The sequence below is a fragment of the Pyrgilauda ruficollis genome, unplaced genomic scaffold (assembly GCF_017590135.1).
Source record: "Pyrgilauda ruficollis isolate IOZ18807 unplaced genomic scaffold, ASM1759013v1 scaffold81, whole genome shotgun sequence".
In the NCBI taxonomy this organism is placed as follows: domain Eukaryota; kingdom Metazoa; phylum Chordata; class Aves; order Passeriformes; family Passeridae; genus Pyrgilauda; species Pyrgilauda ruficollis.
The window spans coordinates 643,902-662,020 of NW_024530044.1; the positions used below are offsets into that span (position 1 = coordinate 643,902).

General features: G+C 38.1%; 1 protein-coding gene across 5 annotated transcripts in view; it reads left to right on the forward strand.

Annotated features, from left to right (window-relative positions):
* The window catches only part of GULP1 (GULP PTB domain containing engulfment adaptor 1), a 141,820-nt gene that overhangs the window by 83,974 nt on the left and 39,727 nt on the right, over nt 1–18,119 (forward strand). For all 5 annotated transcript variants that reach the window (XM_041487568.1, XM_041487569.1, XM_041487567.1 and 2 more), the window contains one exon: nt 17,750–17,821. In XM_041487568.1, the coding sequence (XP_041343502.1) occupies nt 17,750–17,821 (72 nt within the window). The remainder of the gene's footprint in view (nt 1–17,749; nt 17,822–18,119) is intronic.

The window sequence follows — 18,119 nt, forward strand, 5'->3', positions numbered from 1 at the left end:
GGAAAGATGAGGTTTTGTTGATTCCTGAGACAGCTCGTTGATAAAGCAGAGTTCATGAGTTGACTGTCATTTTTTTAAAAATCCTAGCAAAGTTAACTGGAAATTAAAAGAATCCTGCAATTTGACAACTGGCCTTTTTGCTCTACTAAATGGAGAGGACCTTTTTAACTGAGAATTAGTAATGTCATGTTATCTCTTAGAACATGCACCCTCAGGATGATTTATGACCATAATCCTCTTTGCAAGGAAACATGAGCTGAGTTTTTTCTTCTGCAAGTAAAATCCAGGAAACAGGAGTCTCCTAAGGAAGCTCTAAAATATAAAAGTGTCTTGAATTTCTCTTTCTTTTTCAACACACCCACTCCTACTTACTGTTTTGAAATTTGCTGATTTTGGCAAATTTTTCCACCGTGTAAACCAATGAGGATTTGGGCTCTGGGGTTTTTTATTTGTGGGGGGTGGGTGGGACAGGACTGGGGTGTTTATTTTCCGTCTTCAGTTTTGTTTTGTTTGCTTTTGTTCTGCTACTGTCATTTTTTGTGCTTGTTTAGTGGGTTTTTTTGGGTCCTTTTTCTTCCCCCTTATCTTACTGATATCCTGGTCTACCAGAAGGCACTGATAATAAGATTCCTCGCCTTTCAGCATGTTCTGGATATGCAACCTTGGTTTAGAGAAGCCGTAATTCTGACATCAGTTTGTGGTGCTATATTTTTTTTATCTGTGTCACTACAAATGAAAGCATATTGCTCACACTTTTTTTTTTCCCCAGAAAGATAATTTAGACTTTTTATAATACAGTACCAAATATTGACACATTTTGATATGGTGGCATGACAGTTTTAATATCACCCAATTATAAAATTCTAAGGCAACCCCAAACTTCTCTGTGTTAATTTTTTTCTGTAATGGTCCTTAAAATTAAGAAGAGATGTTTGTGTTATTTTTTGTACTGTAAAGAAAAAGCTCTCTTTTGCCCTTTAGGCAATTCTTTTGATTTGAGGCCAGCTTCCTTTCTGCAAAATGAAAGTGATCAAAATGTGACTTTATAATGGAAAAACACTGCAGCCTTTAAAAAAGAGCTGGTGGTTGTCATCCCCTGAGTGGTGCCTTTCTGCCAATCAAAAGCTGCCCCAACCAACCATATTTACTATGTCTCTCTGTAGTAATTGTGTCTGTAATCCCCTTTAGAGTCACTTATTTTTTTGGCTTATATCAGACTTCCACATGCATAGCTTTCCATTTTGCAGACGAGAGGTTGTGCTTTGCCAGCCTGGTGTTTATGTTGGCAGCTGGCAAGGCAGGGATCAGTGGCTCTGACCTTGCACGAGGCAGAAGGGCTGCTCTTTTCCATGGCAAGTGATGGCACATTAAACTCTTGGGAAGGTGTCTCACCAAGAGATATCACAGCCCCCCCGTGCTCACTGGCCTAATGCTCGCTTCACACTCACTTTCAGAGTTTTTATATTGTCAGCTGCAGATTTGATTCTTGATGTAGTAGTTTCAATTTGAAAGCTTAGAGTTAAAAGAACAATGGAAAAAAAGGAATTTAGTAATGATCACACGTTATTATCTGGAAGGTCTTTTCTAACCCAAATGATTCTGTGAGTCTGTAATAAAAGACCTCCCTTGGCCATACATAAAGCTCTCAGTCTTCACTGTAGGACAATACAGTTTATTTAGATTCTCAACTATGTGCCATTTCTTATTCCGTGTGTTTTTTATCACTATTGAATGGCAAATAAACTCTTGTGGAGCAGACATTTTGGTCAAATGATGTCACTGTGGTTGCAGGGCTCTAGGTGCAGTTCTGTCTTTTGAATATCTGCATTTTGCTATCATTAGTGTACAGTGTTATCAAAGCCACATTTTTTGTGGCCTAAACTGCACTTCTACTACAATTTTTTTTTTGCTATTGCTATAGAAATTCTCTTCTTCTATCCAGTCAGCATTTCAGCAGAATGATCATGACTGTGTCATTAAAAGTAATGAAAAAATGTCAAATGGCAAATTGTATGTAGCTTTCCCAAGTCAGCAGAGTTACAAGGCACACTATTTAAGATATGTGGTGAAGTTTCCTATCCTGAGCAAGTTTTAGGTTTCCTTTGTATCCAAGCAGTTTCTTTCTCTCACATAAATTGCCACACATCCATTTATTTAGCAGCCTACATAAAGAATAATAATTTATACAAAAAAAAAAATAACCTAAAGAATGTCCCTAGCACATGTTGGGTCTCAGGTGCTATGTTGCTCACCAATGTGCCCTGTTAATCCCACCATCCACATAAATCTTCCATGCCAGAGAAATGAACACCACAGAATCCCCTGCTGTGGATTTTCCAACGCAGCCAAAACAATATGCATACTTAGGAAACCAAAACTTGTAGTAAAAGGTTGCAAAAAGCTTTGAGCCAGAAAGAAGTTCACCATGCATCTATAAACTATATCCCAAACAATCCAGAAGTAACAGAAATTTCAGGGGCTTCACATTCCAGCCCTTTGCAACTGATTTCTATGGTTTAGTATTGAACCCAGCATCTGAAGCATATTTCTAAAGATACCATGTTAACAATGAGTTTAAAAGTGTGTTTTGAACAGTTGCATTTCTGCCCATCCCTGGTATTGTCTCAAACGAGGTGAGCAATGAGATTGTTGAGACAAAAGTCACAAAATCATTAGAAGCTTCATATAGTAGCTTTTACAATATCATTTTCCTATTTTTCAGAGAAGAAGACTAAGAAGAAAAAGACTTCAGACTAAATTAGTATTTGAGTATTAATCTTCTGAAGTCTGTGATAGTCATGAATTTCTCAGCCCTGGATAAGAGCAGGCACTCACTGACTAAGGAGCAGTGAGTGATCTGCCTGTTCAAAACAAATGAACAAAGCTCAGAGGTCTGTCCAGTCAGAATTAACAAAGCAAGAAAGAGTGTGCAAAGACCTTAGGGTCAACAAAGATTTACTCAACCCTCCACATCCCTCTCTCTTCCTTCTCTCTTGCTCATATTTATTCCCTTGGCTCTCCCTAAGTCTGGTTGAAAATGCCAATTAGCCTCATTAGCATCTCCTCTGGGATTCCCTCTGCAGCTCTACTTCCATGAGAGCGGGCAGCTGTAGGAATGTGAGGTTTCTGGAAAAAGGCCTTTCAGCCTCTGAACTGTCAAGTATCAAGTGAGTTGCATGTCTGACACTGGAATAAGAAGGATTCAAACATCTGGATTATTGTCCTTGTGGGCTAGGTGGCCCACAGCTGTTTCTAGATTGGCTTGCTTTAAATTAAATCAGGTCTGCAGATGAATTACTCTTTCTTATCTCCCATATTTAATCTCAGCCTTTCTATAAACTAGGAACAGAGCTGGTTTATAGAAAATAAGAGAATGACACATGGTTTTTAACAGAAAATTCTACAAGGGGATACAATTTTAAAAACAGAGCCAAGATACACTACAGCCAGGCTGTTCACCATTCAGGAAAAGTTTCACATTTGCTGATCTCCATGAGGATCCATCCTTAATAAACCATCAGACAAACCACCAGCTGCAGTCTCTGACTTTATTAACTTTAATAAAATAGTAACGTACATTAGTCAGCTGTGGATCTTGGACTGCAATAAATATTTCAGAAAGCCTCCTTGTGATAACTCTGGCTCAGAAAGGGTAAAACTCATTTTGACCTGCTTTAAAAAACCTTTTAAACTTTGAATATGAGAATGTTAGGTGTAACTTAATAGAAGAACGAATAATTTCTGGTTTTGAACATAGCAGAGGAGGAATATTTGCATGAAGTTATTTGTAAAGCTTTGTCGAAATGTTTTGCATTTTCACTAGGAATTATTATGTACAACTAAAAGGGAATTATGGGTTACATTGGTCTAAACCTTCTTTAAGTATTTTTATTTCTCTTCATTCTGAATCTTTAAAGAAAATCGAAATGGGGCAAGTCCTATTGTTTTACAAGTTGTTTTTCAGCATGTTGCTGTAATATCACTGAAAATAGGGAAAATGTAGAAACAAGGATGTCCATTAAATCTTTGAAATGGGTAGAACCAAAGGTTGCATTTGAAGGGAGCGATAACTTGAAGCATGAACTAGAAAGGTCCTTAAACCCCATCTTGTGCTATTGCTGTAGCTCCCAGTGCTTCTGAGTAGGGAGAAACTAGGAGGACAGATAAGTAACTCAACAAATCATGTTAATTAGAGCTAAAAGATTAGGTGGGAGGCAAATCTTGTTTATTCATGAATACAGGTTTATTGTGGAAAAATCAATTCCCATCAGGAATTTATAGGTCTTAAGTCAGACTTTAGAGGCCATATCACATATCCTCACTTTATGAGACATTGAGGACCTGAAACTGTTAAAGGCAAACACATTCTCAAAATGAAAAAGCATTCCCCAAAATTGCATGTACATACTTAATGTTCAGAATAATCCTAAATTTTTAAAACTAGATGTGGGTTTGCAGGTTAAACTTTGGGTTTTGAAGAGAGGCAGGTGGGAAGGCAGGACCTCTTCAAGTGGTTTTTCTTTTTATATTTGAAATCTGCTGAAGCACTCTGAGTGTGTGTTGTGTGACAGAACACTTTGTTAATTTTGTGCTGGTTATAGCTTTTTATTTGTGTTAGTGTTGGCTGTTTGATGCGTACGAGGAAGAATAGGGTCGATGTTTTATATTGATTTTCATCAGTAACACTCAGAGGTACTAACTGAAACTGTGCTGTGCATTTCCAAGGGGTTACTGCAATTTATCACAGTTCATTAGATCATAAATTCTTTGAAGCTAAGGGCTATCTTTTTGATGTTTGTGCAGCCTCTAGAATAATGAGAGAGAGGCTGTAGGTGCTACCCTGGTGCAAGCAGTCGTAGATCAAAGCTCAGAATAAGTAGGCAACAGAAGACCTTGGACTTCTCTCATGAGCTTTCTTCTCAGCTGGGATAATTAAATGATAATGCAGATAAGAAATGGGTGACTTATTATCCTTAGCTTAAAGATAAGGAACAGAGGTAATACTGAAGGTTTTCCACATATCTGCCCCAAATCTCTGTTCTCAAATCAGACCCCAAATTTTGAGCTCTGCTTTCATGTCTTGAGCTCAAGATTAAATGTCTTCTCAATACCTGCTCTCTTAGTGAAAAGGATTAGGTTGCTATTTAGGGAAGACTCCAAATCCTGTGAAGAACTTTTAAATGCATAATCAGACTTTTCTGATTCTGTGTTCACCTAAAGATATGAGTATCACTATAATGATCTAGTCTAGATTAATTTTACCACTTCAGCACCAGATTGAGGTATTTTATTGGAAAACATAATATTTTTATGAAGTAAGAAGTGAAAGCCAATATTTTGTTGGATTAATTGCCATTGTAAAATAATTTATACATTACTTTCCATTAGTTATGTTCTCTTAAACAGTTCATCCAAGATGTTCATCTCATCCGCTGGTGGATCTAAGGTCATAATAATGGTGGTATAATTTAATATCCAATGTTGTCAGGTTGAAATATTTTTGCATTTTGCTAAAATAATCAGTCTAATAAGAAAATTCAGCTTTATATTTTGTACTGTTTAGTGGGAAAAACACTACCGTGTTTTAATAGTGCTCTTCACATTTGTTAAATGATAACATAAGGAGACAGTTATTTCTGTCCCAAATAATTTTTTTTTAAATAAATTACTCTCATCATAGTCAGATTTTGAAAAAAACTCTGTTAGAGATATTCTTCAAGTGCCTGAAGGCCAGGTGTTGAATTATGGTGATCACATCTGTTTTATAGCTGTCTTTTATGAGAGATTATGTGTAAAGAAGGGAGTTTCTTCTGAAAAACAGATTAATGAGAGAGATATGGACAGGCTCATAAAACAGAAATCATCACAGAGTAGACACTACCAGTTCCCTGGAGGAAAAGTGGAAGATCCAGTGCAGCTAAACAAGGGAAGAAGTGCTTTTCTTGTTGAGGCCCATTGCCTGAGTTGTACTTGCTTCCAGAATCTGTGCTGGAGTAGAAGAAGAGGGATTTAGAGTAGGGTTTGTGTTCTGTGCAGCAGCACTTTCACAGACAATGAGGCAGCGGTATGTTAAGGGTACATTCCCAGCCTTGGAAAGAAAGATTTCCAAAATGTTTGTGTTTTCCTATAAAAATTTTGAATGCAATTCCCCAAAATCCTTGACCAGCTTACCGTGTGCTGTAGTCATGAACCTGCAGTAGCTGAAAATGCTGTTGAGCTGCTGTGGTTGAAGAGCCACTTCCTCTCCAGCCCCTGCTCTTCATTTGCTTTTCCATTTGCCTCCCAGCTGTGCTGTCTTGTCGCTATTGTCCCTTTTCAGTCCAAAAAATCAAAGCACTCAGAATCAGTGCAGGTTGCCCTGTCCTTTTTCTGTTATTCCAAGATACCCACTTAAAGATATTTTGTCAGAACTTCAGTCATGTTGCAGTTTTAAGGGCATGGCTACTGCTCTCCTTTGTTCTCTGTGTATTTATCTGCTGCGTGGACCTTCTCTCCCTGCAGAATTAGTTCCTTCCACATGTAACTAATTTGATTTTGACTTGGCTATCCCAGTCACATAGTCTCTGAAAATTTGAGTGTTCTGTGAATATAGCAGGTGAGAAAGACATCTATATGTGTAATTTGTATAAAATTACCAGCACATTTAAAGAAGTAAATGGAGTTTAGGGAGTAGTTTCTAGGAGCCAAGAAAAAAAAATTATTGAACACAGACATTTTCTTGTCCACTTTTATCAAAATGCTGATATTAATTTCTGTGAATATAGTATTTAATTTAGCATATTCATGTAGATTAGCCACGTGATTGTGAATTACACTTTGCATACTGACATAACATATTTTCCCACTGAAGTTACATTACTAATAACACTTTAGGCTTATTATTTTTTTCCAAATTAAGTGGTCCTCACTATAGGAAATCTACAGTTTAGGAAAAAAAACCCACCCAACCAATGAAAAAACAACCAAGTTTCGCACTTCATGTTCCTGTCCTTTAATACTCCTCAGCACCTGTATCTGCCCTGTGGTGTCTATTATCTTGCCCACAGAATGTATGTATAAATTATTTACTGCACACAAACTTATGATACTAGATTATAAAGATGATCTTCTCTGGTAATGATAGCTTAAAAAAAAGAAATTGAGACTCTGTCCAAAATTTTGGGTTCCTTGAGAAGCCTACCAAAATTTATCTTATATTTCCAAGCTGCTAAAGCATTAGCTGCACACATTCATGGCTCTTTCTTCAGAATAGCTCTTTTCTGGTGTGCTGCTTGTCCTCTGTTTGACAGCACATCGATTCCCTGAATCAAGAATTAAATCAGGACTCATTTATTCTAATTATGGTGCAGAAAGCCTGGCAGTATTAAAAGTCCTGATTCAGAAGCAATGCAGTGTCCTTAAAATAGGCCATTTCTTATTTCACATTAAACTGGAAAAGGTCTTTAATAAACTGAGAGTCAGGGACAATAGTTATTTGTTCCTATTACTGAGGCTATTTGTGTTGGAATGAGGATTTTGTTCCTAACTGTGACTTTTTTGTCCCACAGGGAATTCCTGTTTCTGTGTTTATAATGTCATTGCATGTTGCCATGGCAGAAGTATGATAATACAAGTTAAGTATTATGTTAGTCAAGGGCAAGGGAGGTAGAAATTAGATCAAAATAAATTTTAACCACAAAATGGGAAACGTCTGTGGGATTTCATCTCTGCTTTTATAAAATATTGTTAGTGTTTTCTGGTACAGAAGAATAACTTCAATAGTTTTTGATTTGTATTTATTAACATATATATCCTATATATATGTATATAAATCCATCACAAGTTCTTCCAGAACTTGCAGAATTTATTTACATTGAGCAGAGGAAGGCTGTAAGAATTTTGTGCCCAGCTTCAGTTGCTACAAACTGAATTCTCAGAATTGCACAATCCCACCTTGAAGTGGCACATGGAAACTCCTGGCTGGTCTGGTACATGTTGTTATGAAAGAAGGAATCTGAAGCCTGTGCTCAGAGCCATTCCTAGCAATGAACTCATCTGGGAAACATCCCTTGGAAAGAGCAGCTGCTCTCAGTGGTGCCATGGCCTGTTTGCTCTCCTGGCTCAGAGGTGCACCCCAAAGTTCCAAGTGCATCAAAATGCTCCTGGATTTAGAAAGCTTCAACTTATTGGTAAAGCAGAGTGGTTCTGTCAGTTTTCTGGATTACGACAGCTTTGTTATCAAATACTTGACAGCACATCTCTGTTCTTCATATGGGCTTTTTGTCTCAGTTCTGTTTCCACTCTGTTTTGGGGAGGTAGACCTAGTATTTGTAACAGGAAAAAAAGTCAGCAGGACAGATGGAGCTTAACAGAGTTCAAGCTTCAACTTGCTGTGTTTTGTTAATAAAAAAAAAAAAAAAAAAAAGAAAAAGGGATGGTTTCAGGATGTTAATGCAGAACCAACCAGTAGGTGCTGCATTCAGAGGAACAGTGGGGTTATGAAAACCAGTGTGATAACTGAGCAGGACCAAATTGTCAAACCAGGACAGCAGCTTTGGATGCCTTATGCTGAGTGTTCAAGTTGTTGTGATGCAACTTGGGATCTTCATCTTTACCTTTAATTGTAGCATTTTACTAGAGAGGTGTGTGTTTTTTGAGGGGCCAGTGGATGTAGGAATCTGTCCTTTCCATTTGGGAGTGCTGAAGATGATGATCTTTAACCTCAGCTTGGGTAGGGTAGTGGCTTTACACAAGTAGTAGCAGTTAAAGGTTCTCTCCTACAGTAGTGCAGTGAAGTTCTTGCTGAATGGCCAGGGTTCTGGCTGGTATCTGCAGAGGTGAAGGGGGAAGTGAAGTAAACTGGCCTCTGTGTTCTGAAATTTCTGACACTGCATTTCACATCTGTGTAAAGAATGTAGGAGTTGTTGCAATTTTTCAGTTTTATGTTTAAGGTAAATTAAGTCACTGCATTGGCATCTGGTTTATGGAAACAACAATAAAAAAGCAGCAAATGGTATCAAATTTGTTACATTAAATATTTTGAAGTATCGAGGACTTAGTGAAAAACTATGTTTTAGTACATTTAAGGGCCTAATTGACTTTACAATTTTCATGAAGAAATTATGCTTGAGTTAAATTGAGCTGCTGTGGTGCAGAACTAACTGTCTAATTATGAACGTGTAAAGCTGAAAAATCTGTCCACTCTATTACTTCTGATGCTCAAAAATTTGGTGTATAAAATAGTGAATATGAATTATTTTTAGGTGGCTTTCTTCAGTGAAGGTAAATTTTTTTTTTTTTTTTTTTTTTTTTTTACTGGAAGCAATCCAGTCAGGAATATAAATTTCCTAAATTGAGGTATTGAAGTAGTGTGATGTGTCTTCAGTGAGTATCAGAGGCTTTTCACATTTGAATATCCTTTTTAAAGGAAGTGTCTGGTTTGATAATTAGGTCTGTTTGTCCTATCTTGATGCACAATGGTTCTTGTGCACACCTTCACTGAACATTGGTTCAGCAATGAAAAATCTTGCAAAACGCAAGAGGTGCTGCAGTTTAGAGCTGCCAGTTCGTAATTCTTTGAGGTCACAAACTAAATGAAATCTAAAATAATATGAGAGGGTTGCAGGAGCTGACAAAGATGTTATTGAGCATCTGTGGTTGGACATCTCAGTCATTTCCCACACAAGTCAGAAGCAATTCAGGCCACATGTAGGGTCAAGCTAGATCACATTAGTCAATACTGTCTTATTGGATGGGTTTTCTCCTGGTAGTTATCCTTAAACTTTCAGGCTGTGCTACAGGAGGCTCTGCAGAGCTGATGAGTAGTGGCAGAGGAGCAGAAGACAGTGATTTGATGCCATTGTTTGGTGTAAGTGTCAATAGTGTGTGGATTGAAGTAAAAGAGCTGTAATAACTTGAGGATGGTGCCTTTGGGTTATTCACAGACATCTCCTGCTGCCGTAAAAGGATCTGACAGTTTCTCCTACCAAAAAAAAAAAATAAATCTTTTCACATGTGTGAAAAGCCAAAACTGGAAATATGGAATATGTCCAAATTGAAGCACAATAGATGAATTTTGAAAATGTGTCATTCTTTAATTTACTCTTTCATTTTGTCTGAGCACAGGATTCTCGCATGTGAAGGTTAGAGAACATTGCAACACACATGAGGAAAGAATGCTATCAAAAGAACCTGTGTGACCCGTCACAGCCAGGGAATATATGATGAGAAATTATGGTCTCCAGTGATGAATTTGCTCTCGCTTCCATTTTCTCCTGCCCTTGTTTATTACATGCCAAATGTTATCCTTGGTTTTATTTATCAGCTATGGGAAGTACATCTGGGATTGAAAGGAAAACAGGCCTTCAGCATGATATACTACTAGTATTAGCATCACTGCCATTTGTGCACTGGCAAAGTGTTCCCTTTTTAAGGCCTTTTCCAATACATCAAAGTTTTTTAGGAGTTTTCTAAAAGTGGCTTGAGTTTGCTGCCTTTTTTTGCTTCGAGCTGTACTATCCCTAGGACATATCCCTATTACCCTCCTGCTTCTGCCTCCTCACTCAGAGCTGGAGTAAACAGTCAGCTCCAGCTAAGGAGTGTGTGGAGAAGAGCCAGGGAAACGTTCTCTGCTGTCAGTGCCTGAGGTGGGAGTCAGGCTGGGGCAGCTGTGCTGCTCTCAGCCTGTGCCTGTAGTCTGGGTAGCTATAGGGGAGCTGCTGGTGGTGTGTGCAACGGGAGGTCAGGGTACACCACCCCCAGTGCCTGTCTGATCTTCAGGTGCAGCCTGACAGCTCTTCAGGGCATGGTTCAGTTTGAGGCGTGCTTCTGAAGTGCTGGGGAGATTGATGGACTGAAGAAATGCTGCCTGCTTTCTCTTGTACAACTGGTGTTTTCTGTAGTGAGAGTCTTGACCATGTACATGTGTTACCTTTACTCTCTTTCTGTATTCCAGCCTGCTCTTATCTCCCTTGTGTTGGTCCTAGCTATATTAGCATCATTTTATCATTGCAATTAGATGGTTTAATATGGAGCACAGCTTTGATAGCCGTGTTGCAATTGGATTTGATTTTTTATTTTATCCTTGTTGATACCCCCTTAGTATGTGACCACACTGGAGAAGATTAAGTTTTGATCATTTACCAAGAGTGTCCTAAAGTCTTCTGAAGTTCTGCTTACAAACAAGCTGATTTTAGTAATACAAACATATATATTCCTACTGTAGTTTTCTTTTTGAGTGCCACTTTCCCTTCTGGCTGCAGTGGGACTTGAGGAGAAATGTGACCTTGTGTAATTATCCCATTCTTTAGCCTTTAGGGATACACCGAGAGGAATCAGCTGACTTGGCCCACAAGTCAGATTTCTTCCAGTCAGCAGCTCAATAATTTCTCTTCTTAGCATATCTGAACATGGGTTAGGAGACAGGTGTAGGTAGGATTAGGGCTGAGTTTCTCAGGTAGCTTTGACAGAATATTTCTAGGGATTCCTGTTTCCAGACATTTGGGTGGAGCCATGTCCAGGTGAGGTGCACTGCTCCAGGGAAATGTCTGTTGTCTCTGTCAGCTGTTCAAAGATATATTGAGCTTTAGTTATCAAATAATGTTCTTTATTACTGATTAATAGATCCAGACTGAAAGACTGAAATCACTGCTTGTTGAAGGTGGAGAGCTCTTAGTTACTGCAGTCGTAGAGAATATAAGAAAGTACAAATTAAGCCAGTAGGGCTTTTTCAACCTAATTATTTTATGATCCTTTCTGTAACACTCTCTTTTTTTCTCCCCAATTAATTCAATTACTTATTAAATAAATTTTTCTTTTGTCATATCTTAATTACTGTAAATATTTTCTATTGATGGATGAAATACCTGGTAATATTTTATTTCCATTAGATAACCTTTTTTTTTAATGTTTTTAATTGTGCATTCATCTCTCTTCTTTGCCAGTAGTACTTGAGCACTCCATCAAAAAATACCTAGAATTTCTTTCCTGTGTCAGGGCCACCATTTGTGCAGAACATTACATGTCAGACAAGCAGGGGATATTTGGGGAATGTGCTGATGTCTGTCTGGTCCCACTTTGCCTCATACTCCCATGTGGTGAGTTGGATTTCTGCTCTCATTTGAGTGGCAATCATGCCCAGGAGTTGCTTTTAAGGTGGTACTAGGGGAGTGCTCTCCAAAAGGGAAAAATCCAAACATTTATGTGCTCTGGCAAAAGCATGTGTCTGTAGAGAGCCAAGGAAGCTGCTGCAGGTGAGGAGCTGGACTGTGGGGTGGGGAAAGAGAAGGAACCCAAGATAGAAAGTTTTGTTTGTTTTATGGTCCCTGTTGTCCTTCTGCTGTTTGAGTGATGGAGAAGACTCACGAGCGCAAGGCTGAGCAAAACGTCTGCCTGGGCTTGTGGAATGGTTAACATGTTAGACATTTGTTCAGAACTGGTCCCACTTCACTTTCATTCTTGTTTTATACACTGTTGTCCTGGTGTTCTCTCAATATGGATACATTTGTCTTCCTTTCATCAGTATACCAGCATCCCTGCAGAACTGAGGAGGTAGAAGGAGCTAATTTGTCAAAGCTGGCAGCAGGTATCCAGTAATTATGCACTGGTTTTTTTTCCCTTTCTTTATTGTATGAATTTGGTAAGCACTGTTTTCATATAATTGCATTTAAGTCTGCGTAAGAGAGAACCTTTAATGTTCAAGAATTTCAGAGTAAAAAAAAAATGTGGCACTGTGAAAGACTGGGGGCTTTTTTGAAGATTGAAATGTGATGACACAGGAAAACAGATGTTATTTTATTATTAAAATATCCTACACTGCTCTCTACTGGAAGAGTGGAAGTCTACATTAAATATTCAGAAGTGCACCTAAAACTATTCCTTAATCAAGAGTCAAGTCTATTAACTTTTTTAGTCTGGTAAAACTAACTTTTCCTAAGCATGTATAGAGTTTTATTCCCCCCTAAGCTTTGAAGAAAAGCACCTGGATGTGCTTTACATGTAAAGCCAATAAAGGGGTCAAAATCTGAACTGCCAGGGGAAGAATTACTGGAGAGTTTCCTGCTAATGTCAAGGAAAAAAATGCACTGCTAACCTTAACAATTCACCTGGCCTTACTCAGACCTGCTGGGCACACCAGAACAGCAGCAGCCTTGTCAGAAATGTAGGGGATTCTGGATGCCTGAAGTTTTCTTACATTTTAATTGACTTTTAATTGAGCCAGCAAAGTAAAAGATTATTTACCTTCTGTTTTAACAGTTTCTCCACCCAAAGTGCAAATCTAAATGCAATTTAATAACTTCACGATGGAATTGGACCAAAAAATGTCTTGTTCATGTTAATGCGTAGGGAAATATCACCTACATTCTGACAAAGATATTCCTCACAAAGGGTCTGTCTGATAGCTTGTTGTGAAAGACAGCCCTCCTGGCCATTACAGGGCTGAATTTCCTCTCAGTTGCTGTCAGTGGTAAAACCTCTGTTGATTTAATATGTTGAAATAGTGTCTGTTAATTCTTTGCAGCTGCATTATCTTGCAAATCTTTGCATGTGGAGTGAACACATCTGGTTGTCTGCTAATATTAGATTAGAAACAGTTTGATCTGAGGAGTTTGTCTTGTATGTGGCTGGCCAACAGCTCACTTTCTTCATGGCAAGCATCACTGTACATTAAAGGAACACTTAAATGGTCCTGACTGATAGGATCTGTTGGCCTCATAAGAGTTATTTCTGATTGCAGACAGCTGCAAGTGAAATGAGAATGAGTAATATATTAGGAAAATAACTGCTCGTCAGTTTTGTAGGGAATATGTTTGGAAGAACAGCAGACTGCAGTGCAGAACGTGTGGTAAAGAAAATTGCTTTATGTTATACAAAATATTAAATGTCATCTTCTTCCAACTTTTAAAGTATCCAACAAAAATTCGGTATGGTCATGATGAACTTAATAGTAAACAACACATAAATACTTGAGTCTTGTGGCATGCCTAAATTATGTATTGTGTCTGAGTAGGCATATTATGCATGGAGTACACCAACCTCAAGAATAATCTTTTTGCTAGCTGCAGACAGTAAATAGATGTAGCAGTCATATGTAAACATTTTTCAGCTGTATTATGTATCTGAACACTTTACTTATGTAAAGAACACTTAAGCACTTAATGCCTTTATTAGTTTGCATTTAGGATTAATAGTGAATGATCTAAAGAGAAGCTGTTATTTTCTGTTTCCCTCCTCTGCAGTGAAGTGTAGGAGTTGTGTTAGCTTGACTCTCAGGAGCCACTTAGGTTTCTTGTGCTGGTTGTTCTGCGTGAGTTGCAGAAGGGAACCTCAAATGCTGAAAACAAACACTGACTTGCCAAGTTTCCATCTAAAACTCTGGATCAGTACTGCTCCCTAAAGGAGCCTGGGCTTGGAAAGGGAGATTTCACATTTACCCCGTTTGCTTTGAAATTTTTGTTGTGGAAACTCTTCCATGCTGAATAATTGTAATATTCATGCCACAGCTGGACCAACTTCCTGACATAACAAATATTTGTTTTCTGTTTTTGTGTGAGATTTGGTGAGAAAAATCTGCTGAAAGGACCATGATCAAGTGGCCATCTTCCCGTTTCATGAGGTTGGTGAGTTAGTTGTTGGTGGCTTCCCCCAGAAACCCTGGTGACAGTGTGTCTGCTGTGCCAGGGGTTGTACAAATTGCACAGTGACCTTGGCAGCTGAAGCCCCAGCTTTGCAAATGCATCTGTTTGCTTAGCTTAACTGTCATCAGTAATACCACAGAAATCGGTACCTCATATTAAACAGAAAATGATGATAGATGAGATGGAAAAGGTACAGAGCAGGTGAAAAAGCAAGCAATAAAAACCTCCCATTAAAACATCAGCTGTTTGTTAAGGCTTTATTACATAGTCATTCTTTTGTTACAAACCCGTCTTTGTCTGAAATTCTGTCTATATTCTTCCCCAAACAGAACAGTCCAATTAATACAAATATTCAGAATATCTCCACTTAATTGCTGGTTTTCTTTTTATTACTCTTACCAAGAAATTAAGAAGGGAGGTCAAGCATAAAATGTGTAAGCAATTTTAAAACACCTGAATTAACAAAAAGTACAGTTCAATTAAAAGAGTTAGAAATAGATACAAACAGTGCAATCCATAGCATAGCCTTGTAATTTTTCATGGTATTAACACTTAAGTTACAAATCTTCCTTGTATATCTGGATTAAATGTGTCCTAATTATTTTCCAATGCTTAATAGTTTATTATGCACAAGCTTGAATTTGACATCCTGTTCAAAACTGCTGAGAGCAATAAAAATTTCAGTGGTGATGCTTAATGTCAAAACCAACACTCATCTGGAAGACAGTGAATGACTTATGGAATTCTAGTGGGTTATGTTCTGTAAATACTGATATAAGGCTCGTGGTGCTTCTATATTCTCTGAGTCTTGGTTGTTTATTTTTTTGTTACTTACTGAACAAACACAATGAGTTTTTCTTCAGGTTTTGTCAGTCTTTTAAAGTGCTTTCAGCAGTTTATCTTTCTGCTTAGAAATCTATTTCTTCCTCTCCTCCATAATCATAAATGGTAATTTCTGGTTGGGGGAACATTACTATAAGCTTTAAATTCAGTGACATTTAAAAGGTTCCCCAGCTGTGGCAGAAGCTTAATTTGATGCTTACATTTTCTGAGGCAGTAGTGTGAATTAGCATGAGGTACAAGCTTCTGGGAAAACTATATTTGTGGGAAGGTACTGTTTGTGGAAAGATTGGTCTGCTGCTGGGATTTACTGAATACAGCAAAGATACCTTCATCCTTCTTGCAGTGTGAAGCAGAGAGCTGGGAGGAGAGTTCTGGGGAAGTGACTGACTCTTTCTTAGCTTTATCAGAGCTTGGTCATGTGGATGGAAGTAAGTAAATAAAAAACGTAGGGCAGCCCTTTGCCCTTCTGGAGAAGCAGCTGCAGGCAAGGCAGCATAACCTGAGGCACCTCTTTGTGTGCATGACCCAGTTCCACCAGAGGCCTGGCTCTAATTCTGTGTTGAGAAGTACTGGGCTGCCTACACTGATACTGGTGCTGCCAGCTTGAAAACAGCACAAGGATTAGGATACAGCCAGGGATGAAGCATCTGTTTCAGCTTCTCCATGGGCAGCAGTGACCTGTGCTCTGCTTACTGAGCCTTGTCCATGCCTGCAGCTCTTGTTTCCCGTGTTTCTGCAGGATTTCTGTTCTGTGTATCCTTGAGCTGCTCACAAACTTACAGCAATTAAACTTCTGCCTCTTGTGTTCTGCCAGGTGTGGTGGATATAAGCATGCTTGTGTGCAGATACCTGGTAATGTTGGTGTTTCAACCTTCCTCTTAGACTCTCATCTGATCTTACCTGCTGGTTCGGGGTTTTTTTGCTCACACTCACCTTTCTGTCTCTGCCACATACAGTATCCATCATGTCCAAGAATCATTCTTCCTTCTCTGCATGCATTTTGTGCAGCCATCACTTTTCCAGGCAAGATCACCCCCTTGGTCTGAAGTCATCAGATGTTGTGTGAAGGACATCAAATCAATAGCAGAGCCTTCTGCTCTGCTCTTCCAAAGCCTTGGTCTCCTGGCTGGAGAAGTGTAATCATAGAGAATATTCACAGACAGTGTGTGGTGTTTTGATTTACACTGTTGTTTTCAAGGTGGAATGTCATATTTCTTAGTCAGTAGCAAATGTCTAATGAGGCTTCATTATGGGTGGAGCTGCACAGTTTCTTTGCAGGAGTACCCTGAGCACACTGACTGCACTAAACATGTTGGAAGGTTTAATAGAACTAAAAACTCTGGAGTTACTCTGTTTAAATTGTCTGTATCTTGGCAAATTTAAATTCCTTTCGAAATGGCTGGGACTTAAAAATGGTACATGCCTCTGTGTGTCATGGTACACAGCAAACTGTACTTTGGGAAAAAAGGGAGGGGTTTTTTTTCCTAGAGTTATTTCAGCATATATATGTACATGATGTGACTTAACTGTACTTCAGTGTGAAAATTGGGCAACAGAAAATCAATTAGTGTATCGCACAGATGGGTTTCAGGCAGAATTATCATACCTTTTGTGACAGTACAGTAGAAGGCAAGTGTGCCTGTACAGAAAACAAAAGCATTTCAGTGTACAAATAAAGAAATAAGCTCCTTTTGCATTATTATGCTTTATATATGAAAACTTGTTTGATTTTTATTAAAACCTTACTTGGTAAAAATATGAATTGTAATAGAAACTACTTGAATATGACTCTTGTTTTACATAAGCTGGAGCCTAGTTCCTGCAAATCTATGTTACTATACCAAGCAGCTCTAAGAGGAAAATCAGTTCTTTTAATTTATCTTGCATTGTATATGAATGTTTCAGTGACAGAATCCAAATGATTGGCTCATGTTGATTCATGGGAAGCATCTTCCATCTGTATTTTATGTGCATTTTTTTATTATTTTCTAAGAAGAGTTATTACCAAAGTGGTAATTTCCCTGTGGAAAAAGGTACTTGAACTTCTAGTTTACAGATTTGTATAGGATAGTTTTTTAAAGTCAATTTTGGTAATGCTAATATTAGTATAGAATGTAATTCTTGTTATTCTCTTCATTAGAAATAGCTATGTGAAGCCTTTTTTATTTATCAACTACTGGAACAATTGCCTTTCCAAAATGCTGCTTGAAAATAATTGGAAAATAAGATTACTCAAGTTGATTAGGCTTTTAAATGCATAACTTACTGCTCACAAATTACAATATTTTCAGTTTCTAGGCAGTACAGAAGTGGAGCAGCCCAAAGGCACAGAAGTTGTAAGAGATGCTGTTAGAAAGTTAAAGGTAAGAATTTTTAATGAAACATAAATGGAATGTACTCTTACCCTCTTTTCTAAGACACTTTGCAGATTTTCTAGGTGAATGCACTGGCTCCAGAAGTGAATTCTCTTTAGTGTGTAGGTTCTTCCTTATTATGTCAGTATGGTCAGGTGTTCTGCTGTGTACAATATTTAGTTGTCCTACAGATTTTACAATAATTCAGAAATATTTATAAAGTTAATGTACTTCAATGGCTAATGCTTCTTCTTTGGGCTTGGTTAGAGCTTCATTAATACAAACTGAGGTAGCAAGAATTTGTTTC